Source organism: Stigmatopora nigra, chromosome 7 (assembly GCF_051989575.1).
Source record: "Stigmatopora nigra isolate UIUO_SnigA chromosome 7, RoL_Snig_1.1, whole genome shotgun sequence".
Taxonomy (NCBI): Eukaryota; Metazoa; Chordata; class Actinopteri; order Syngnathiformes; family Syngnathidae; genus Stigmatopora; species Stigmatopora nigra.
The window spans coordinates 12,178,964-12,205,000 of NC_135514.1; the positions used below are offsets into that span (position 1 = coordinate 12,178,964).

Sequence of the window (26,037 nt, forward strand, 5' to 3'; positions counted from 1 at the left end):
CGGGCGACCAAACGTCCGGGCGACCAAACGTCCGGGCGACCAAACATCCGGGCGACCAAACGTCCGGGCGACCAAACGTCCGGGCGACCAAACGTCCGGCCACGTACATTGATACCAATGGTAACGGAAATTTACTCATAAGGAAACTATAACTGCAATGTGGAAAACACCGATTAATTAAACGTTCTGCTTTTTATAGTTATTAACATAATTGATGTCCCATAAACAAAGCATGTATTTGCATGTTCTTTCTTTTTAGAAACCTCTGAATCATTTGCGCCCTAGTGACGTCTAAAGCTCTCATTGTTATGAAACTCGTACACTGGATTCTCCCTACTGTGTGGAAATTCTGAGGGGGTGGTTCCTATTATCTAGGCAAAAGCACCAACCCCCCCACCCCCCTTTGGCAGGCCTTTCTACTCAACATGAAGAAAAAGGAAGGCGTGATCTGCTAGCTCGAGGGAGGTTAAATACAAAGTGGAGCACTTACGAGAACGCTACTAAATCTTATAAATCCCAAGGCACTCCAATTTACACCTCACAAGCCTCTAAAAAGGCTAGTGTGAGCAGCCACATTGGATTTTTATTTTTTTTGCGCTGGTGGGATCAAGGTCACATTAGACGCTTGATAACTACGCTAGCGGGACTGATGAAGATCTACAAATGATATGAAACGACAAGTCAAAGAAGCAGCTAGACTATCTCAAAGAAAAAGAGCACACTTGGGGAAGCAATGTGTCATAACTTATATGAAATAACGCACAATTGTTCTCTAATCAAATGCCATTTCAAAGGAAAGTATTTTCCTGCATATTAACCGTCACCATGTATAAGCCATGCCCTTAAAATTGCCTTAAAATCTTTGAATTTTTAAAATTTCTCTTTATAAGATGCCCCTGAATTCACAATTTTCTCCTCCATATTCATGGTTTTAATAGGGAGTACAAATATGTTACTAAATTTTGAGAAAAATCATCGCATGTGGTATTTCTGAAATACTGTATGAATCGAAAGAATCATCTGCTGGATTACATAGATATAAATAGAGTCTAGATGTATATTAAATTTCCTAATTTTCCCTCTTTTAAATCAATAATAGAAATCTTTAATCAATTGTTTCTGTTTTTAGTTTAAAAATCATTTTGTAAAATTTAAAAAAATATATAAAAAAGCTAAAATAAACATTGTTTCACCTATATAAAAACTAGATGCAATAATAGCATGAGCTACACATTACGCAGATATATTATTGATTGGCCGCAAGACTGTCAATCAACCTTAACAACTATTAGGATGTGCTGACATGTTAAACACTACAAACATGTATCATGGCTACAAATACGGCCTATATGTGAGAAAATACTGTAATATATATTGTTAAAATGCCATACTTACGACATGATACCTGACAGATGGAACATCTCAGCCGACAGGTAAGCCATGTAGCTGTACACGAAGACAAACAGCGGCTCGATGACACGCGTATGCGATGTAAAACGTGACGTGAACGCCGCCAGGATGCCATAAATGGCGCCCACCAGGACACCACCCAATGCTACCACTAGGAAGGAAATGACGCCCAACACGCCATCGAGTACGGTCACCTTGCCTACGCCTGAGTACTCCTCAAAGAGGTGGTACAGTACCTGTACACAAAGTTGGAATCTGGTGAATAAAATGGCCGATCAAAGTGGAAAAATGAGACGTTAAAAGGTGAAAAGCTCACCACGGTGACGGCGTCGTTGAGCAACGACTCGCCAAATACGAGGATGTGTAGCAATTCGTTGATGTGGATCTCCTCGAATACAGCTAGCACGGCGACGGGATCCACGGCGGAAATAATAGAACCAAAAAGTAGGCAGGCCAGAATGTCTAGAGAGTGCAGGTCCGACGGGTTGTTGGGTTGGATCTGGCAGACGGCGTATAGCAGTCCACCGATGAAGAACGCGTTCCATAGCGTGCCGACTACAGCGAACATCAGGATGGTTCCCAAGTTTTCCATGAAGGGACGGATGGGCAGGAAATAGCCGGCATCGAGGATGATGGGAGGCAGCAGGCAGAAGAAGAACAAGTTGGAGTCGAGGACTGGTGGTACTTTTTGGCCGGCTAGTTTGATCAGTCCCCCTACTAGTAGGCCGACCAGGATGAGCAAGCAGCTCTCGGGTACGATTCCGGGCAGGCGGGGGATAAGATGGAAACCTGTAAAGATCGTGGTGGGAAAAAAGACGTTATTTTCTTATAGAAATTGAAATTATCTTGTTACGATATAGTTGAAAGTCATGAGAAATTGTTTTTTTGTGGATAAAAATCATTATTTTGATTAGAAAAAAATCTTTGGTGTTGACATGATTGGAAATTGGGCCAACAACCATTTTCAGAGTGTCCTAATAAATAAATAAATAATAAATTGGGTATTTAAAATGTGTATACGGTAATTTTTGGAAAAAGTAGTGGCTTATAGACTAAAAAAAATTTTTTTACTTTTGTTTTTATTTGTAGGTGCGTCAAAGCCACAAAAATCATGCAAGAGTGATAAACTCTGCAAAATAGAAATATTTTACCATTAAATATGCTTGTACTTCTCCATAGTTTAAATCAGAGTAGTAGGATCAATATAATAGTGGTACAAAGTCCTCATTTGTAGTCAAAAAACGAACATTTTGTGCTTGCCTTCACACTGACAAAGTATTACAACATGCATTTCGTATAACAAAAGGAGTTGCAGAAGCATGACACATCATAACAATATGAAAACTCATTCCGAAGTGTTTCGCTGGGTGTGACAGCTTGCTATAATCAAATAGGAGATGTTGCCAATTTCAAAAATCTGTATTCACTTCCAACTTATTTTGACATAATTAAATTCCCACAAAACTTTTGATAGGGTAACTGTTAGACTCATATTACACTTCTCATATGGCAAAGCCAACACCATTGTTGATCCTTTAATAATGAATAACATTGGAGGTGTCTGGCGTCTTTTTTTAACTGACACTGCATCAAAGCCTCAACCTTCAAGTAAAGTAAATAGTGGAATTAATTACACCCCCTTGAAATATGAGCTTCCATTTGCATTGTTTTGAGAGCGTGTCAAGTCAGCCCTGCTCCTGTGCAATCATCTCTAGCTAGCTGCAGCTCGTTTTACTTGGTCGCGTTGCTTGTGGCTACATCACATGTTAATTCCTGCAGATCTCGTCTCTCCACTTCCCAGCTGTAGCTTTCTTTACCCTGCCGTGTATTCATTGTGCAAAAAAAATGCACAAAATAAAACTGATGCCAGACACAATTTTGAATGTTTTCACATCACCAAGTAATATTCAGATGAGTGCAGTAATCAGATAATATATAGAATACATTTAATGTGATATTTCTCTGGGCTTAACTTTTTTTTTTAGCTCTAAATTTGAAATGGAGCCAAAAACTATATAAAGTAATACCTTGACATACGAGTGTCCTAACATATGAGGAATTTGAGATACAGGTAAAATCCAAGCAAATATTTGCCTTGACATACAAGCCAATTTTTGAGATACAAGCATACTAGACAGACATGTGGCAGAGACCCAAAAAGCTGCTTATGATTTTCTTTTTCGCCGTATCTCCCTTGTGTAAAGATCTCTATGAGTAGTGGGCGGATCGTTGCATTTTTTCCATGTTTTTATCTTGATTTTTTTGCATTAGTCAGTGCAGAATTGAGGGAAACACCGAAATAAAATTTCAATTTAGTTTAATCTAAGATTAAAACTTTTTAAGTATACGTGTATAGAACTCTAAATTCATTTCAGTTACGTTTAAAGTTTATATTATGTTACGAGCGCATCCATTGAGTCTCTCTCTCCCATATGCGAACTCCACTTTGTACTAAATAATGTCTCATTTTAGTATTAAACATTATAATCACTAGTTATTTGTTAGTCTGTAAGGAGATGATGAATTACAACCAATAAAAATATTTTTCCATTGTAATACCCTGTTATTTGGTGTGTGTGTTTGTGTGTGTTTTTCCAGAGGGTGGGAACGAATGAATTTGGATTTAGTTCATTTCTATGAGAAATATAGATTTGACATACGAGCTCGGTCCTGGAACGCATTAAGCTCGTATCTCAAGGTATAACTATACTGAGAAAAAGGCTTACAAAAAGGGAATTTGATGGTGCAACTTTTTTTTTTCTTTTGTTTGCATCTATGCTCAAAGTTCCGTTATCAAATCACAGAATTAGGCAACAGGAAAACTGGAGCCAATGTAAGAGAGGAAGGAAGACTTCAAACAACCACCGACGTCAATCCCACAGCGTAAAGTCTTTTCTCGTCTATATTTACTGTACATAGGCGCAGTACAGTGGCAGCTGATATGATTGCCAACTCATCCCAGCCTGGCAAACACACACATGCAGAAATATGATCCAGTTAATGCTACATACTCCCATGCAGGCTCAACAATCATTCCAATGGCTCATAAATATTGACAATAAAAATGAGCTACAACATGAAAGGCCAGCATTTTGCAATTGTTCTTTGAAGAAATATAACAAACATATACTTCAGCTACTCAAAACTGACTTAGGAAAACCCTTTGTCTGCATTTATGTGACGAAAATATCTCAGGAATGTCTTGGAGGTCCATATTGAAAGTATTCAAGGCCTTCACTACCAGCATTACTAGCACACTTAGAATAAAGTGTGACCGACCGCCCAAGACATGACGCATGGTTTCATGGTAATCCAAGAAGACTGAGACGTTTCCTTCACATCCCATAGACAACGCTATTACTGTTGGAGTACCCGAGGCCAACAATTCAATGTCTGTAGCGGCAAGGAAAAACTGGAATTTCCGACACAGACATGTTAGCAGTCAAAGATTGTCTTTTCATAGAACCTACACAACCGAAACCGCCAACTCAACTGAGCACCAATGAAAGACAGCCTTTGAATAGACAAGCCATATGTGTTTTCCTATGAAATATGATGCGTGGGATCGAAATGACACAATTAATCCCTAAAGTGATCATACGCAAGACTGTATTCTTAAAATACTTCATTATTCTACACTAGGGGCTTAATGACATTTAGCTATAAATAACTAAATGTCAATCAATATCTATTGGGAATTACCACATTGCCCTAAAGGTAGCCAGTCGTCATGGTGACCATTACAACCATTTCAAACCGCAAAGTCTCTAGACAAGATGACTCCTTACTCTTCTAAACAAGTATTTAAGAGTAACATAAACTACTTATTCACCACATAAGTGTTCAGGGACGAATATATGAGGGAGAATTTAGTTTTAAGAATAAACAGTACTTCGATGTTTGTAAATAAAGTTGTTTTTCTGTGTTTTAAATGAACTTGAGTATATAAATTAAAGGGTGTCATGATCTTAGTAAAATAAATTATTGTTCGAATGAGTTCTTTAAAGCTGATAAAGTTATTTAAAGCAAGATACCAATGGTGTAATTATATGACAAGTGTTCCCTGGAAATGTTCGACAGTTCTAGCTTTTTAGTATTTACACTTTGCTTGTTTAACCTGTTTTGTGCAAAATAATTAATAATTAAAAACGACAACCTAGGTATTATCTAGAGAATGAGTTTGGCCTAAAGGGAAGTTGTGCTTTACGTCTGTGAGCTAAGAGGAAGAAGAAAAAAACTAAAGAATGTAGTGATTACACAGTAGTCACCTTCAATTGTGTACAAAAGCTACGTCACTGCCAGTACAGAAATCCACAAAGTCACTTTATTTTATGTATCCCTTCTCCATTTTCAATCATTTCTTAATCAGCGCTTGATAATCTTTTTATCTAAACTAATCACTAATCTTCTTTGGAGAAAAATGATTGCCATCAGGCAGGTACTTTAGCAGCAGGGGTCCTTCGAGACAGAATGTCTGCATCTTCGTTTGTTGCTGACTTTGAAAGTCTTACAAAATGAAAATAAAGGTGGCGGTTGGAAGTCCCTGAAGGGAAGGTTTTCCTTCAAGAGTGACATTAGTCAAATGAAATAGTGCCATGTGACTTTGGCAAGGGAAACATTAAAGCCCTGAGTCATGATGCAAAATATAGTCTTCAATGGAGTGGGATTGAAAGCAGACTCCAATGATAAAAAGGCATTCATATTTGGAAGTCATTTAAACAAATGGGATAATTTTCCTCAATGAAAACGTCATTGGTGTTCATCTACAACCAATTTGACAATCAGTTTTATGTCTGAAAACTCTTACAATCCAAAAACTAGATCTTAACACTAGCAGTTTACAAAATTGATGATTAGATGGACAATCGTCCTTAAAACTAACTTGACCAAATGTAACTTAAAGCTCAGTAAAAGTACCAAACCACAGAAGAACAGAAATGTAAATAACGATACACGCCAGCAAACAGTCTGATGGTTCTATTGAAAAAAAAGACTTATTGTAGTGAAAAACCTAGGTGGCCACATTCCTGAACGTCACTTATCATCCATGGCTGCTTCTTAATAGTCGTTAATGTGTCCTAACCTTCAAGAAGAGAGTTTTTTTACAGCAAACCAAAATATAACAGCTCATCCATTCAGCACAGCAATGGGTAGAAGGTCAGGAGCCATGTCCCAGTTGCCAGGTGACTAATTGTACAAAACCGGCAGCTGAATAGTAAGATCAATGGACATTCCGACTCCCTGTGCTGCAAACAATGAACACAATTCCTGGACATGAAGATCGAGTGGGAGTGACTTTGAACATAAAGGAACCATGTTTCAAAGTACTTGTGAACACGATTGGCTAAAAAGAAGTCTTAAATGTGAAAGACTAACCCTATACAAGACCGACTAAGGCTAGGCTCAGAGTGTAGGCATGCCTGATTCCAAGGAAATTCCTCCTCAAATCCGATTTTTAGGCCAGACTGTTCACACTATTTTCATTAGGAGTCCAAATTAGATGTTGGCCTGTTCAGACTGGGACACATTATTGACCCTGCTGATAGTTTTCTGTAGAAACAAAGCCGTCATCCACTAGTCAAAACCCATCTGAGCTATTCAGACTGAGATACATGGCTATCTCCCATTTGTGGTTTCAATCAGTCTCATGAAAATTTGATTTCTGTGACTTGTGGCCATTTAGATGACAATATGGCTGGAAATTCAGTTTCAATTCAGATGGGTTAAAAAGAAATCAGTCTGAACAAAGCCTAAACGTTTAAAAGTTGTCCAAAATAAAGAGTATCTGGCTCTAAACATGACCTTACCAAAGTGTTGATCTGGAACTGTCTCGATCAATTTTAGCTAAGAACAAGGTAGACAATATGTCAAATATTATTAGCTCTGAACATGACAGTATTAAACATGTTTTTAGGAAACGAGACATCAGTTAAGGTGGTCCATTTCCCTAAAGTTGCAAAATGTGTATCCCAGCCTTACATTCAATAATAAAAATGCCAGACAGTTGTTATGTCAATTGTTGATCTCTGATACTACTACTGCAGCGACACACTTTGATATCAGCACTGTGATAAAAACCTAAATATAAAGAGAACAATTGAATCTCCCTTTCCAGATAACATTCTTTGAAAATCCGATAGCATATCACATACTGTACATTGCTCAGGATCGCAAAATGATCAGCAAATACAGCCTCATAATCAAACATATCTATAATTTTTATATCTTTGAACTCATCCACTTAAACTGCCTTTGACATGGTACACATTAGCCATTTTGGCAATACATGACAAACTTAGAGATAAAAGGTCCTTTATCGCATATCTAAAATGCCAGATTAATGGTTAGGTTTTAAATAATTAACCTTGAGATTTTTACGTATAAATTAAAGGCAACAGTTAATACAAAATACAGTTTATTCCTGATGGGTCTGCTACAGACATCTAAATTTGGACTTAACCATAATTATTGAATTTAATGCAAGCTGACAGCTCTATGTGCTCTCATGCAGAATATATTATTAATCTTTGAACTACAAGTGGGTATCGGATGACCCTGTGTAATTGCTTAGTTTGCATATAAATATATCATTACAAAACTAATCATGATTTTCAGGGATTTTGCAAATGCTGCATTAAAAATCCGTACACAGAAGACAGTTCTACCTAGCAACACATCAAAAGACAACCAATCAGAAAAACAAAAAAATGTTACTTTAATAGGAAAAGCCATTTTTGCCGTTTCCAGACAAACTTTTCCTAGACTTTATGAATTATTGCTAGGAAACATTAGCAAGCTATATTAGACAGATGTTTGATTCATGAATCATTTCAATGTCCATCACTGAATGTGTAGTATGATGACAAGCTATTAAATAAACTATGAAAGGGTCCATTTATCACATCTACTTTGATACTATTTTTTTAGGGTTGCCCAAAAATGCAGCTGCAAAAATGTTGTACTTCTTTGTGAAACTGCAAAAAGATTAAAGAAGAAAAAAATCACAGACATAAAAACAATTATTTTTACCCTTATTAATAGTTCAAAATAATTAGGCTATTTTTGTTAAATATGTTAACAACTGAGCATACAAAATTCAGTCAATTTTCACAAATATATGGTGATTTTGTATGAGCCTTGTAATATACTGATAGTTATATTATTATTTCTTTATTTAGCAATGTTTCCTTTAATAACATTTCCGCCTTTGACATGCAATTACTCGCATGGATTATAGCACAAAACAACCCAGATTACCCATGATTACTCTTAGCCAAAAGTAGCATTCAAATAAACATGCAATGACATCAATTCTTAAAATTTTGAGTAAAATACCAAATGAGGAAGAAATGATTAAGCAATAAAATAAGAATATGAAGCCACTAATCTGTTATCTGTAGTCTGGTTGATCTTTGATGTCACAATAATGCCTTTGATTTATTATATGGCCATATGATAACAGGTTACTCATTGCATGTGAATGTTTATTTGCATCCACAAAACGATAAAAAAAAGTATGCCGACAATGCAGAGTAGAGCAAAAGTAAATGACACACTAGACCATTTAAATCTATAATTAAAAGTTGGAGTTATTTTGGATGTTATTCCAGTAAATTATGGGAACTGTAGCAAGTTAAGGTTAATTTAAAGGGACTGAGGAATTGTATACTACGTAGCAGGGACACATAAAGGGGTTGCCAAGGAGATAAATGGACTACGGATGTTACATTCAACACTTGTGGCGGATCCATCAGGCGCCGATACGGGGTCTAAGCAGAGCAGTCAAGCAGCCACATTCAATTAGCTAAAATTGATTTTTCAGACGTGCTGGATAAATTGAAGGCTTACCTTCAATTGTTCCATCTGCAGTCAGTCTAATTTTGGCTGCTGCATCCACCATCTTCAATTGTTTCTTCTTCAGTTAACATCACTCAAGAATGACTTTACATTTTTGGGAATTTAATTTTAACCCAACACAGTCTAAGACAAGGGTGTTAAAGGTTTGCGGGCCACTTAACGTCAACTTGATTTGACTATTTTAGATATAATATTTAGATTTTTTTTTATATAAATGGATTAAAAGAACTGGTTAAAGCCCTGAATATTCAGTTTTTTATAGATCTAAAACAATGTTTATTTTAGCTTTTTTATATATATTTTTAGATTTTACAAAATGATTTTTGAACTAAAAACAGCAAAAAAGATTAAAAAATTACAATTATCGATTTAAAAGGGTTAGAATCAGGAAATTTAACATACATCTATACTTTTCATTTAAATTTTATCCTAAAACAGAAAGTCGGCACTCATAATTTACTTTCCCGGGCCACACAAAATGATGCGGCGGGCCATTTTCGGCCCCCGGGCCTCCACTTTGACACCTGTGGTCTAAGGCGTGTCGTACCTCACAAAATCTGACAGTTGGCAGCAACTGTAGGAAAAAAACTGTGTGTGCCAAATAAGGTTTGATTAAACAAACAGTCGTAGTGTTGTTCGTGGCATAAAGGCATCTTAATTAGTAAGAAAATCCCAATGAATGAAAGTATTATTATTATGATGGCTGAGATAACAAGACAAACTGCTGTTTCTATCATCCCAAACCGCATGAGGGCTACTTAGTCATCACAGTGACGCACCATAAAAACAAACAGGAGTTTGCGGCCCAGGAACCAATGTGAGTTTGACATACTAGAGAGTTTAATCAAGAATGCATCAGGAACCCAGCACACCCAGGGAAAGCCCACGTAGACGTGGGAAAACTCCAGGGTCTACATCTGGGGGTGGGACCCTTGATTGCAGAACTGTGAAGGGGACATGCAAAACAATCGCCCTTTGGTCTGATCAAACATGAGTGAGCCTAAAAAAATGTCTTATCAGCTAAGTGAGTAAAGCAAAGTATGTGTGCAAGAGTGTGTGTTGGTAGTCAAGCATTGCAGGTATCTAAAAAGTTACTAGTGAGGACAATGCAATGGTTTCTCCCAGAGAATATGTTCCATATTGTGTGTGTCAAGGCATTTTTTTTGATACAATCTTATCATTGCAAGTTTACCCACCTTTTTACACAATCTTGTTGATCAATTCTAACTTCAAACACGTGAAGATTACTCACCTAATTTCATCACAGAAGCCAGTAGGACCCATAATGAAATCTCGAAGGGGGTCTGGATGTGTTTATACTCAAAACTCAGCACCGGGAAAGGCTTTTTAGTGAAGTTGCGATGAGGATGATGATGATCATCCACTGTATGGACGACCGACTCATCTCCGTTGCTCACATGGGGGGAACTGGAGGCTCCCAGAGGCAGGACGGAGACCGCCAGGAGAACCAGGAGCACCGGTACGATGATCCGGCGTTGTGTACCCGAGCAACGAGAGCCTATACACGGGGACATTTTTAGGGGGGGAAGAGATCGTGGAGGATATCAAGGCGTGGTTAAAGTTCAAGAAGTTGTAATGTTTGTTCGCTGGAAGTTCGCCACATGAACCAACCGAGGAACCATGGAGGATCTTCGGTAGTCAAGGGGGGTGTTTTGGTTCGCTAGCTAGCCGATGCGGAGTGTCTTGGCTAGCCAGGTGAGCAGTTGGAGGGCCGGAGAAGGAGGAAGCAGGAAATGTCACAAAAATTGAAATCGCTTCATTACACAAAAGAAAAATCGGACGGCAATGCAAGAAGTCAGAGGAAACCCCCTTTGTTTCCGGATTGTTGTAACTAGTTTAGTCCGCGTGACTTAGCAGCAAGCGCGGATGTCCTCTCCGGGGAAAGGTGTCATTGTTGATGCTGGAGAGGAAAGACATGCAGCAGCATCCCCGTCCGCGTCTTTCCGTCCCCTTCCCGGCCAAGTCGATCGGATTCTGTTCTGACCTTGACGTGTAGCCGCGTCACAGCCACGACACAACCGCGCCGCATTTTGTCTCGTTGCCGAGTAAACGGGAACTTATTTCGAATGGGTTTTGCTATTCTACGTCCGCGTGTGTGTGGAGTGGTTAATTCGGCCGGACCACGCCCCCGCGGAGGCGGAGGAAGAGGAGGACCTTGACTGGGGTCAGTTCAAGTAAGGTTCAACCGGGATGTAGACCGCCTGGTAGGGGCGGTGTTTGACGGGTTTTAACCCCGTTTTGGTGGGCTGGATCGAGTTTTTTCTCGACTTAAGTCGCGTGGTTGTGATTTTGCATCGTTCAACCTTCAAAGTCTTTCAAACGTTTGGTGGATTCGGGGAGGAAACCCGGGGAGGGGTTGACGGTGGCTGTGAAATAGCGACACCCAGTGGCACGGAGGTTTACTTGTTTTATGGGTGGGACACAGTCTCATGACTCTCATGTGTCTGGGTCATTTGATTGTGCAAACTAATTTGCTTTTACTACATTTTGGCGTTTAAGAGACATGATACTAAAAGTAAACATTAAAAACAAATAATTTAGGATATCCTGAATATATTTCTGATCTATGCATATCATAAAAATATGACCCACAAGTGTTCAATACTAAATATTTGGTGCTATTACTAATTTAACAGCTCTTCAGTGGGAGCATAAATACTAACATATGTCCAAATCTTAGCAAAATTCTCATAACAGGCGCACTTTCAAGTGGTTGTCATAATGAATAACCATTTCCAGAAGGATAAACCAAGCTCCACATTTGCAAAATATGTTTTTTTTCTGTTTTAATGTTGAGTAATTTAATTCAACGCACTCAAATGCCAACATCAGTATGCACGAAGGTTCCGACTGCAATGGAGCTGCATATGTTTACAGAATTAATTCATGCTGTCCAGACAAGATTCCAAAAAGTCACATGGGGGTTGCGGAAAAGAACATTTGTCCTTTTCAAGGACATTTTACAGTTTGTTTAGGCTTTGAGAGGCCCCCCGAGTTCTGCAACTTCCCTTGTGGCCATATATACCGGGTTTTTTTGTCAGTTGTTTCCACCATGTTATCATTTAAGATGGCGTCCAGTCAACTTTGGACAGGGTAGTCCTTTGTCTTTGTTACGTCTTATTACATTATAGTTTTTACTGACTTATTTGCTCTTTGTACCGTCTCATTAGCATAAAAGGGTGGCTTTTCATATCCGTTACTATCAAAGATAATCACATTTTAAAGCATCTTCACACTAGAAAATAGGATTAGAAAGCCTTACAGGAACTATAAAAACAGGAAACAGGCTATGCCAATAAATTAAACTTGACAAAATCGTAAACAAGGTGGGCAGAAAGCTTAGTGTTTAGCACACAGGTGTCAAAGTGGCGGCCCGGGGGCCAAATCTGGCCCGACGCCTCATTTTGTGTGGCCCGGGAAAGCCAATCATGGGTGCTAACTTTCTGTTTTAGGATTAAATTCAAATGAAAAGTATAGATGTATATTAAATTTCCTGATTTTCCCCCTTTTAAATCAATAATTGTCATTTTTAATCATTTTTTGGGTGTTTTTAGTTCAAAAATGATTTTGTAAAATCTAAAAATATATTTTTAAAAAGTTAAAATAAACATTGTTTTAGATCTATAAAAAAAACAAAATATTCAGGGCTCAGCTGTTTGTATCATCTTGCCCTGCGATTGGCTGGCCACTAATTCAGGTTTTCTCCCGCCTCTGACCCGAAATCAGCTGGGATAGGCTACAGCACCCCCTGCTACCCTCGTGAGGATAAGACGGTTCAGAAAAAAATGAGATAAATTGTAAATAACCAACTCAGATTAAGTACTATAGGTGGATTATATAATAGACAACAACTGTCATTGCAAAGATGCGTTCTTGCAGAAAACCAGTGCTTCTTGATTTTCGTTTAAACGCAAGCCTCGCCCCTTTTCGATCTGGCAGGCCGAGTCTTGACAAACGTTCAGTCAGCAAGTTTATTTCCTTGAAAAAACACTCTTGTATATTTCACCTGAATTTCCATGAGAACAACATGCATAAATTCTTTCATACACTAATTGTTTTATTCCTAAGTAAGTACTTGTGCAACATTTGAGAACATAAACATGTTGAAATCATACACGTAATAAGAAGTACTTTTGGGTATACCAGAAGTCAGAATAAATCATGTTATCATTATTTATGGCCATTTAAACGCAATCTTTTGGGGAAAACGCATCACCAAAATATGTCAAGTTTGTCTGAATACATTTTGTATGAAAATTTCAACATATACACGTTGTACTTTCCCTCATTCATCCCTCCTTGTGACCTATACTAGAAATATTTGAAAGAACCTTGCACCATGGACACACATGAAGAAATACAAGCATTGATGGGAAATGAGGACCTTTTGTGTCAATTTCTAAAACAATTTAGGAAGTTCACAAATGATGCTAACATACATCCGCCTCGCCACTGTTTAGCAATCAAACGGATTAGATTAGAAACACTGTTCCATGCAGACTGTCTTTACTCCTTAACAATTAATATGTACAAGCTTTTGTACAAAAAATCCAATACATTAACAAGGGCTGGCTCTATAGGTGACTGTGCAGTTCCCTTGAAAAGTGTCCATTCAGCCAAAGCACCATTTCTATAACTGGAACTCAATACCAATTCACATATGTGAACTCCCTTCTCTGAACCTCTTCGCCAATCATCTTAAAGTTGTTAGACGGACAAAATTGCAACCACAAAGCTGTCTAAAGATGGAAATTAGCCCCCAGCTACAATTTTACATATATACATATATATTTTTATTAACATGAAAATAAATGTTCATCAATCTGTGCTCTCCCTTATTAAATAAATCAAACTCAGTGCATATATATTATATATCGTATCTTTTATAAGGGTTCAATTTTGTATACACATCAAACAGCTTCTTCTCCAGAGTCATTTTTTTTTCACTGGTTTGAAATACTGCTCTAATGTGTGTGTGTGCTTATGTTTACCAGTAGGTGGCGCTGTCTTTCTAGAAAAAAGCAGATCAATGCATATCTACTAAAAACTTGATCAGGTAAAACAAAACAACAGTTGAACATATCATTTTTGAATGAAATTATCCTTTTACATTTTGCGTTTGAGTTAAGATTACTTTAATTCTGTTAACCCCAACAACTTCATAGTTATATCGGATAATATTTAGCAAAATGTTCAACTTCTGACCACTAAAAAATCTGAGCTGAAGTGAAAAATTCAACTTCTAAGTTTCCTATCATTCTTCTATAGGGCATAATTTGCAGAAAGTGATGCTATGTTACCAGGTAATATATATTTGCGGTGATAAATGAGTATTATTTTGGAAACACCAGGGCATTTGCTGCAGTTGCTTCCTCGGCCAACATACTGTTTTAATCCTAATAACAAGAATTTAAAATAGTTCCTCCTGTGCACCAGACTTTGGGTTTGGCTCTGAGTCACTTTCCAAGGTGTTCCATCTCTTTGTGTTCTATGTAGTAGACCATAACTCTTACTTCATGTTCATGAAAGGTGCACTCGCTCAGCACTTTTGTACATGCGGCTTACATTTAACCCGACCCAAAAAGCAAGATGGAGGTGCGGGGGGGTGGTTGAAAGACTTTGAACATCAATAGGAGGCCACGAAAAGTGCTCGAAGGTACGATGACGTCCAATGTACGCTTGACATTTGATGCAATGTGGATTCCGTAACCTCAGGCTATGTGTACTACTAGCTTATGTGACTGAGTAAAACTAGACTCCATATACATGAGAATGGTGTCCTGTAACGTTGTGGTATTACGATTTTATGCAGTTTTTAAGGTATTTCTTTTCAGGTTTCAAAGATGTTATGAGTTTTTTTGTTTAAAATGTTGTTAGCCTATTCTTAGCTATTCTGTATTTTGCAATGATCTTCTGTAAGAGTTATGATAAACCTGCAAGGCCATGTGAGAAATTAGATGGTTTCTAAGGATAATTTGACTGATAGGGAACAAATTGTGGACAAAAATAGAGGAAATTAATGCTGTTCTTTTTCTGCGGTTGGCGCTAATAAGACGTTTGATTTGGTATGTTACGCCATCGAAGTTAACTCCCACTATCATGACTCAACCTTCGGTCTCGCAATCTTCCAAGAACACAAATAATCCGAGTTTTGTTGAAACCACAAGATGATTTGTGTTCTTGTTTGGAGATTAGACAAGAATGAAAGGTTAGATCTTGGAGAGGTTTAGAGTAAGGACTAAAAAAACATGTACTTTTAACGGATGCACTTTTTTATATGTATCGTATCTTGTGCTGACTCAGCCCATCTGTCAAATTTTTAAAGTCAATGTAGCCCCCGGGCCGAAAATTTTGCCCACCCTTGGTCTAGACCCCATTTTGACTCCTTACATCTTCATCTTAATTTACTGTCCTAATCTCTAAACGATAACACAAATACTCTTCTGTAGCTACATGCTAGTGATGCGCCTCCTTTGTGTTAGTCACCCCACATCATATATAATTTACTACTGCCAAGAATTCCACTCTCATGTATTATTAAATGGAGTAACCCATCATTTGCTCTCCCACATTCTTACTTGAAAATTAGGTTTGCCACCCAAGTGTATTTCTTTTGCGTTGTGTACTAGTCAACTGTTTTCTATACAGTCAAGTAAACCTGTCCTGGTCTCAATCCCTAAAACTTCTTGACAAGACAACATTTTGGACAGCATTGAGCATTCTTTTGTCGTTGCCTTGAGTTGAGTTTGAACATTTGTCTTAGCCTTAGCCTCAACTTGACTCAGTTTTGGACATTTCAACCACACAAAGTCTCAACTTGCATTAAATGTAATCTAAAATAACCTGGCATTTTCCCATCTTTTAAGACCAAGGCTTATTCTTGCAAATTTCATTTTTTGAAGCCTTGGATTAACACTCAAAATTTACGATCGTCACATGATAACAATCCACAGCAACTTCCCCACAGGCAATTATTTTGTTCTTCCACAAAAATGAGATGCCACCTGATTGAGCAGAAAAGCCGTCATTTCCATAATGAGGAGAATTTCTCCTGCCCGACACGATTTGTCACTCAAGCGAATGGATTGCAGCTTCCTTAGCCAAGATTGTTTACATAAGACTGTTTCAAAAGATACTGTCAAACCCCGTGGTCATTTTAAATCTAGCTAAATTTTTAGTTGCATGTGTTATTCCATATACCGTATTTTCACGACTATACGGTGCACCGCATTATAAGGCGCACCCTCAATGAATGACATTTTTTCCATATATAAGGCGCGCTGTATTATAAGGCACACTGTATTATAAGGCGGACTGTATTATAAGGCGCACTGTATTATAAGACGCACTGTATTATAAGGCGCACTGTATTATAAGGCGCACTGTATTATAAAGGCGCACTGTATTATAAAGGCGCACTGTATTATAAGGCACACTGTATTATAAGGCGCACTGTCTATTTTGGAGAAAATTCAAGACTGTTAAGTGCACCTTATAGTCTTGAAAATACGGTAATTGCTATTGACTTCCAGGTATGAAGCACTCACTACTTTACAGTCACCTCTAGAGCCAGCCATTGTTGATGTTTTGGATTTTTTTTTGTATAAAATCTTTCAGTGGGGGAGGAGCTATATGATGGAAGATGTTGTAAACTAAGATGGCTGATCTGCATATTTAACAGTATTGTTTCAGTTCAGGCGTTTGTGTTTTTTTTTTATATCCGACAATGGTGGTTTTTCATTTTTTGGAGAAAATTTAAGACTTTTAAGTGTGCCTTATAGTCGTGAAAATACAGTACTTTATTTTATCTAAGAGGGTCTAAAAATGGCAAACACCTTGTGAATATACGTATATAATATATCTTTGGACTAAAGACTTTGCCCCCTACTTTTCTCTAGAGAGGCATTTGTGGGTTTGGATTGTTCCAGAATGCAAGCATGCGGTCAACCACAATTTCAAGGCCAAGATAATGTATTACATTTACACCATCAAGGTTCATGAGGACGAAAAATACAATGTTGGTGGGTCAGATGAGGCTCTTCAGTGAAGCGGTTGAAACGGAGCTCTGCAGAACTCTGCAGAGTTTTGCGGTGCCCGTGAGAGGCTGCGAGTGGGGGAAGGGGGGTCCGCTCTAATGCAATATTTAAAACCTTGTGCATGCTCAGATTCCGTAAAAAAAAAGAAGAAAAAAAAAAGAAAACTGTCTTGTCCTATCATCGTTCCCTGTGACTCATGCTATCCATGAATTCTCTTGACATTCTCTACAAGGGCTGGAGGGCGGCGTTGGCAAACACAAATGTAACGGCATAGAGTTTAAATGGCAAAATAGACGATTGAAGCCTGGTACTAGAAATAGAACAGTTTAGGGAGTAGCAGAAGTTAGTCCAGATGAAAGCTGTGCGGTGTTTGCGCTAACATAACAAGGATGACTTTGACGGAATGAGACCGTCAAGATCAAGAGTTTGAGGGTATTCAGAAGAAGTCCATGTTGAGTAGATTTAAGTGATTAGAGAATAAGATCGAGGCATTTTTGGGACTCATGTCTGATGTAAAATACACTTTTTTTTTTACTCAGCATTCTCTTATGTTTTCGCAGTATTTCTTTGGACGGATGAGGTGTTTCAATACAAGACCAAAACCTGCCAGATCATCATGTACTGCTGTGAAGACACAGTTTGACAGTCAAAGGTTCTACAAAAAGTGTTTGTCCAATCAAAATCATGTAGCCTGAGTTGGGCATCAGTAAAAACCAGTACCTGAAATACAGTCGTACCTCTACTTACGAAAATAATTGGTTCCAGAACATTTTGTAAGTAGAGCAATACTTTATATGTAAATTCTTCGAAGGTACTCGACCACAGCTTCTTCCAACCAATGTTTAAGCAGACAATGGCGGTCAAAGAAACATGGAGGGTTGTTGTTAGACAGCCAATGAGAGCCCAGTAGAATGTAGGGAAATTGGCAAGCAAGAAGTAGTGGATCTGCGAAAATTTCAAAATAAAATAACGGATATAGGAAATGTATTGAAGTTGTATTTTTTTCCGATCTTGGGGAACTCAAAAGGTTTTGTAACTGGAAAATTTTGTAACTAGAAGCATTCGTAAGTAGAGGTATGGTGTTAGTAGTCCAGATCAAACCAAGACTAGGCTAAGGCATCCTAAATCAAGACCCAAATGAATTTAGTTCCAGTAAGTCCTAAGGCTAAAAGACTTAAAGGAAAAACTCAAGACAAAGTCAGATCAGAACCGAGTCTTTAACCAGCTATATTTACATCCACTTTAAAACCAAACCAACCCCAAGGCAGACTTAGCGACGAGATCTGTCAACTACATTGCTTATAAACAGCCTTTTTTAATGCCTTACAAGTACAGCAGCAAGTTTTCCTCACTAGTTTTAGCCGTGCCCAGAGAGCTCTCATCCACCCCTGAAATAGAAGTCTGCATGTTTTGTGAGAACTGATATTTTTATCATTTCTCTGGCTGAAAATGGCAGTTTTGTGGCTTGGTCCTCCGCGACAAGTCTCTCTCTTTATGGAAGTAGTAATCAGAGAGGTTCCCTCCCGCCTGCAAGTATTCACCGTGTTGGCAGAAAACTCCGGAACAGACACATTACCGTATTTTCACCACTATAAGGCGCACTTAAGTCTTAAATTTTCTCCAAAATAGACAGTGTGCCTTATAATCCAGTGCGCCTTATATATGGAAAAAACAGAAAACCAAAAATGAAAAACCACCACTGTCGGATATTAAAAAACATAAACGCCTGAATTTAAACAATACTGTTAAATATGCAGATGCCATCTTAGTTTACAACATCTTCCATCATATAGCTCCTCCCCCACTGCAAGATTTTATACAAAAAAAATCCAAAACATCAACAATGGCTGGCTCTAGAGGTGACTGTGTAGTGAGTGCTTCATACCTGGAAGTCAATAGCAATTACCGTATTTTCACGACTATAAGGCGCACTTAAAAGTCTTAAAATTTCTCCAAAATAGACAGTGCGCCTTATAATACAGTGCACCTTATATATGGAAAAAATGTCATTCATTGAGGGTGCGCCTTATAATGCGGTGCGCCTTATAGTCGTGAAAATACGGTATGAGCTTATCAACAACAACAAAATATTAGTTTTACTACCATATTGGAATGCTTACCAAAGTCTAAAGACAGAAATTTAACAGGAATTCAACCATCTTGGACACATTTTAAAGCTTGTATATGTACATTGACAAACAAATTCACCCAAATAAGACGACATTATTAAACAAGTGTTAAACGAAACCCTATGAAATGCTCATCTATAAACCAGACCCTCGTTACACCTTCCAATGGGGAATGCCGGCCATCTATCACGCTGCTTTCAGAGGCTCTCTTTAAAAGTAAACAGTTTAGGTCAGACCTCGGCCAGAGACCTAGGACCTTTATGTCCCCCAAACAATGCCAAATGGAGCTTGACCTCGGACCTCCCACCTACATGTAGGTCACTTGCTTGCTTTGGTCAGTATCGTCTAGCTTTTTTTCCCAATGGAAATGAACAAAATGACCCTACCTTGTAAATTATATCTGAAATTTACAACAGTTAAGATTTATGCTTAATACATTACTCACAAGAAACACAAAAATGTGAACTATTGCAGTTTTTGATATTTTATATCAAAAATGGAGTCAGATTTTCCAAGTTTTTGTGAAATCTTACATTTTATGCCACTCATTTATTTCAGGATTAAAAGATTCCAGACTTACATTGTGTTTACAGATTAGCACAAGATTAGAATGGTGATATCCCTGATAAAATGGTACCTATACCCAGAAAAAAACTGTTTGTTGTTCGTTATTAGCATGTCTCACTTTTGCATGGTTGACAATGAAGACGCAATAAACAAGAAATGGATGCCTTGTTTTGAGTAAGTGAAATAAACCAGAACACACACACACACATACACACACATCAAGATTTATTTACCTACTTAACACCTTAATCCTCAACTTGTTGACATTGTGAGTGGAATTTTACTGCTCATTTTGAAGTGTGTGCCCAATAGTGACCATTTTAATTAAGTTTTTAAAGCCTGCAAATCCAAATACCTGTACATTTTAAATAAGAATAAAATGTTTGTTAGTATTAAAAAATAAGTTATGAATTTAGTCTTGTTTTAAAAGTTTTGCTATGACTGTAATAGTGAATGGAGTAGTTGTAATTAACTAGAAATTGACAACCCACAAGTTATTAAAGACTTTATTGTACTTTATGACACTATGTGGCAATTACTGTTGAATGTTAGTTACTATAATTATACTTGTAATCAATTTAAAAAAAAAAGTGAAATCAGCTGTCAAGTCAAATGGCTTTTGCTTAAATCCTAATTTACTATAAAGACATTTTGCAATGAAAAACTGTAAAAAAAAAAAAGTAAATATTTTAGTTAGAATGGAAGCTTGCAAGAGTCCTCATTTTGCCTCAAAACCTGAACCTCAAATTAAGGTCAGACTGACTTAATAATAAGTAAAAAGTACTGCGTTTAATTGAGAAAAGTTGACCTAAAACAGGACAAAGATAACGAACGGCCCAACTATGAGGTCACGACTCTGGAAAGTTACCCGGATCAAACAGCCTTTCTTTGCCTCTTGGACAAACAACACACACACACTTACACACACACACACACACGCGGTGTGACCAACATCTGTGTCAGCAAGATCCGCTGTCAAGCAGAACACAGAGGATAGGAAAGAGGTTTGAAGGGCTCTAAGGAAAGGAGATAAGAGAAGCAGGAGTGGGCAGGATGTGTCTTGAAGTCTGTGCTTGTTCCTGCCACCTGCTTTCACGACACTGTTGCCGTCAAATTAAAACACCATGTAGTCCAAGTACTATAGAATCTAGAACAAAACTAATACATATATTAAAGTTTTTCTACCAACAGCTCGCATACAGCTAACAAAACTACGGCCTGCGGGCCACATCCGGCCCACGAGGCGTTTTAATCCGGCCCGCCGACGTTGTCCAAAATGTTTTTTTTGGTTTTTCCCCAAGATGGCGCCGTCACGCGGAAGCCAGTGGCAGTAGCCCAGTCCACACTTATTTGTTTTTCGTGTTTTACAACCCCTCTATCTTTTTTTTAAATGAAATTTTAATATTTCTTCATATATTCCTTTTTACTTGACTTTGTACTTTATACTTTAGACTTTAATGATGAGTATGTTAATACTTTAGTCCTTTTTTTCTCTTTATGTTTCATATGTACTGTTAACGGATGCACTTTTTTATATGTATCGCATCTTGTGCTGACCCCGCCCATCTGTCAAATTTTTAAAGTCAATGTGGGCCCCCCGGGGCCCAAAAGTTTGCCCACTCCTGGGTAAATCACGGGAATAATGCTATGTATAGGTCTCCACATGCTAGCTAGTGTCGGAGCCCATGTATCATATGATTATATAACATTTTAAAAGCCACACATTTATCTTTGAGTTTCAGGCTATGTGGTTTTGAACCAGTCACCCAATCACTGACTGCCTGTGTGTGGCCTTCTTTTTGGGATGATTTATGTTTATGAAGGCCATTGGGAATAGTTCCGACAAGAGGATCCTTGAATTGCCAATGAACTCCCTCCGAGTCAGGGTGTTCTTTTTTGGTCATGTGTAAATTAGTTTGAAAAAGATTTAGACGTTGTTTAAAAATGTACGCGCTTGTTTTCTTTCAGAATGTCTTTGAATAAGTTAAGGTCTGGATTTTGAGACGAAAACCAAGGCAATACTTGAAAACCAATACTTGAAAACCAATACTTTTTAACGTATGATACTGAGTTAAGGGTATATTCAACATTTATCAGGTCATATATTTTTTATATTCAAACTTTTGTGTTTGTTCCGATATAGTTATCGGTTTATAAGGTGATTAACTGATTGGTTAAAGGTGAAAAAGCCTTCAAGGGTGAATTTAATCAACACATTATAGGGCAAGATAAAGGTAGTTTGATACTAAGACTTTAAGAGGTTGAAAGCAAGAATAAAGCAAAAGATCAAGTTGGGACCAAGATTTTGAAGGATTGAGATTGAAAAGAGACTAAATCTAAAACCAGTTTTAACCTAGTCGAGAAAAAGACTGAAATATTAAGCCCGATGCAGATTGCAAACAACATTTTGAAAGGTTGCAATGCAGTCAAGACTAATAGCAAAGTTGTCCGAGATCAATTCAGACCAAAACTTAAAGCCATGAAAGATGAGTTGTCATCAAGTCCTTTGCACAATCAGGCAAATACTTGAAATCAAGACCATTGCAAGTTAAAACCAATCTTTTCCAAGTCCAAAACTGGCTGGCACAGTCAGGCCAAGGCAAGTAAAACCAAGTCAAGACCTTAGACCAGGGTCGGGCAAACTTTCGGGCCCACATTGACTTTAAAAATTTGACAGATGGGCCAGGTCAGCACAAGATACGATACATATAAAAAAGTGCATCCGTTAACAGTACATATGAAACATAAACAGAAAAAAAGGACTAAAGTATTAACATACTCATCACTCATCATAAAAGTCTAAAGTAAAAAATTAAAGTAAAAAGGAATGTATTAAGAAATATCAATATGTAATTTAGTAGTTTGCCCATGTCTGCCTTAGACCCAATGCATGTAAAGGCGGAAATAAGTCCTTATCAACGACTACTAAAACCAAAACTGCTTAAAAATGTCATTCCCTTCAACACTGTTGCTTTCCGTCACATTATATCTGCATTCTGAAACTGTAAGAGTGCTATTAATCACATTTTAGTCCTTTTCTGAATAGTTTTCATCCCAAAACGTCACTTTACATGTCATACTCACTGACCCTTTCTGTTGTAATACCCCAATGAGAAGCCCCTTTGTCCCTCATGCCCAGTTTTCCTTCCCCAATGACGTAGAGAAACTCAACAAGTCTCACAATTGTTTATACTCGTGCCGTTTGAGTAGAAAACGGAGGTCAAATCACATTCAAACGAGGTCGTGTTGTCCCTGCAGACGCAACGTTTACGCTTTAGTTTTGACTATCTTCCTCATGTTTTGAAATAGCGATTACCCAACAGCCCCTGAAGGTTAACGTGTGTTATACATCAGAAAAAAGGCTGACGCAGCTACTTTTGTACTACTGCCTTACGGCGAAAATGTCCAACAGAAGACAAATCTTCTGAACACATACTTGTTTACCGCATAGAGATCTGGCAGTGAGCTGCTTACAGACTAACGTTTGTCTATTGTCTCATTCCTGTGGTTGCATGCCATAAAACAGAATAACAAGAGGTTCAAAGGTTTTTTGTGTAGAATAGAATTTCCAAACTAAGGCATGCGGACCATCTTCGGTCCACAAATAAGCTTAAATCCGGCCTACGTTCAGAATAATAGAAGTAGTCGATAATTCAGTGCCTCTATTATTTTTAAGCAATGTCAGAAACAGTAAAAATTTTGTATTTTTATCAATGTGACAAAAAATGCAATATGATTAAGAGCTATATTTTACTGCTATCTAGGGATTAAAAAAATAATTGGATGCAGTACTTTATCATCTTAAAAAAACCTTTTTTTAACATTTTAAATGCAAAAATTATAAATATATTGCAATAACTGGGCAGTCGGGATCTGGGTTCAAATCCAGGTCGGTCCACATGTATGAAGTTTGCATGTTCTCCCTAGGCCTGCGTGGGTTTTCTGGGTACTCCACTTTCCTCCCACATTTCAAAGACATGCATGGTAGGCTGATTGGACACTAAATGGCACTTAGATATGAGTGTGAGCATGAATGGTCTCCTTTTGCCTTGCGATTGGCTGGTCACCAATTCAAGGTGTCAGATGGGATAGGCTCAAGCACCCCCCACAGCCCTAGTAAGGATAAAGCAGTTCGGAAAATGAAATTACAACAGTTCTATATCATTGACAGTTGCAGAAATCGAATCAATTTCAACTGGGAAGGCTAGCATTGTGTAATCACGTTTCCCTGCCAAAGTATTATTTAATTTTTTACTCGATTCTACTTCAAACTCTTGCATCCATAGACTTTTCTTTGAAGAAAAAACATTCTGGACTTGGTCTGTGAAGGCTTCAGACCAAGTCAAGAAGACAACAACCAGGGCAGGTTAATGGATGAGCCAAGACCAAGAATTACTTCGTCATGTTAAAACTGAATCAAGATGAAGTGGATAAAGACTTTGAAGGATTGCAGCAATTGGTTATCTACTTGTCTAAAGCTACAAAATATCAGAGGCGTCCAACACATGTGCCTCCTTGAATTTATTATACGTCTTGAGCGTGGGAGCAGCCTGAGGTGACCTTTAGCTGGAGCCAGACTGACAATCAGACTCAACCCTCAAAGCCTGCATGCGCTATGGGTCAATCTTGTTCATTCACCCCCGTGCCGCCCTCGGGGAAACACTGCTAATTATGGGGGTACTTGGGCTTCCTGCGAGGGTTGCTTCAAAGTGGAAAGCAAGGGCGTCAAATTCAGTTCACATGGCGGGACACATTTATGACAACTAGATGTTAGCAGTTTATTTTTGGCCCAAAAAGTTCAGCTACTTTCCACCATGTTTTACTTACCGTATTTTCCGACTATAAGGCGCACCACATTATAAGGCGCACCCCCAATGAATGACATTTTTTCCATATATAAGGAGCACTGTATTATAAGGCGCACTATACTATAAGACACCCTGTATTATAAGGCGCACTGTATTATTAGGCGCACTGTCTATTTAAGACTTTTAAGTGCGCCTTATAGTGGTGAAAATACGGTAATTGCTATTGACTTCCAGGTATGAAACACTCACTACTACACAGTCACCTCTAGAGCCAGCCATTGTTGATGTTTTGGATTTTTTGGTATAAAATCTTGCAGTGGGGGAGGAGCTATATGGTGGAAGATGTTGTAAACTAAGATGGCATCTGCATATTTAACAGTATTGTTTCAGTTCAGGCGTTTTTGTTTTTTTAATATCTGACAGTGGTGATTTTTCGTTTTTGGTTTTCTGGTTTTTCCCATATATAAGGCGCACTGGATTATAAGGCGCACTGTCTATTTTGAAGAAAATTTAAGACTTTTAAGTGCGCCTTATAGTCATGAAAATACTGTAGTTCTACATTGTCTTGTGTGTTTTGTGTCTGTCTTGCTACTGAAACCAAGAAATTTCCCGAATACGGGATGAAAACATTCTAATCTAATCTAATCTAACCATTGACGATCCATTTTGACACCAAACCGCCAAAACACCCGTTTTACAAGGCCCTAAAAAACACTTCAAATGAGTTTCCTGTGTGTGAATGCCGATTTTGTCCAAGATTCTACGCTCCAATGGAGGTGTTGATCAGGGGTAAGTGACCTTGTGACAACTTCCCTCAGGCGTGGAAGTCCGGCATTCCTTTTTTGGAGAGTCCCTAAACAGGAGATCTACACTTTAACATGCAGCCTGTGGCGACATGTCATTTTGAACAGAACCGGTGGTCGCTTGAGGAACAACAAGTCTATGTCATCGCCTTGCTTGTCCCACAACAAGAGACTAAGTGGACATCGATCGCTTTGCGTGTCTACAAAAGTCTCACGTGAATTGCAGGGACACTCATTAGCCCATTTTCTGAGTTGCTTTTATGTAAATAGGGTGCCACCATGGAGTGGAAGGGCGGCATTGACCTGGAAAAATCACGTTGAAGTACCGGCACAATTGGAGGTGAGATTCCAGCTGGACAATCTCGAGTTTCATGGATGGTTAGTGCATTGGCCTCACAGTTCTGGG

The 26,037-nt window shown here is 38.2% G+C and overlaps 1 protein-coding gene across 5 annotated transcripts in view; it reads right to left on the reverse strand.

The window, feature by feature from the left end:
- Nucleotides 1-26,037, reverse strand: part of slc9a1a (solute carrier family 9 member A1a) — a 64,743-nt gene that overhangs the window by 14,799 nt on the left and 23,907 nt on the right. For 3 of the 5 annotated variants that reach the window (XM_077720601.1, XM_077720600.1, XM_077720602.1), the window contains exons 1-3: nucleotides 10,520-11,414; nucleotides 1,727-2,199; nucleotides 1,396-1,646 (exon numbers count right to left, since the gene is read on the reverse strand). In XM_077720601.1, coding sequence (XP_077576727.1) covers nucleotides 1,396-1,646; nucleotides 1,727-2,199; nucleotides 10,520-10,802 — 1,007 coding nt within the window. In that variant the 5' untranslated portion in view covers nucleotides 10,803-11,414. Of the gene's footprint in view, nucleotides 1-1,395; nucleotides 1,647-1,726; nucleotides 2,200-9,258; nucleotides 9,348-10,519; nucleotides 11,415-26,037 lie in introns of those variants that run through there. The other 2 variants (XM_077720603.1, XM_077720604.1) reach the window with 2 other exon arrangements.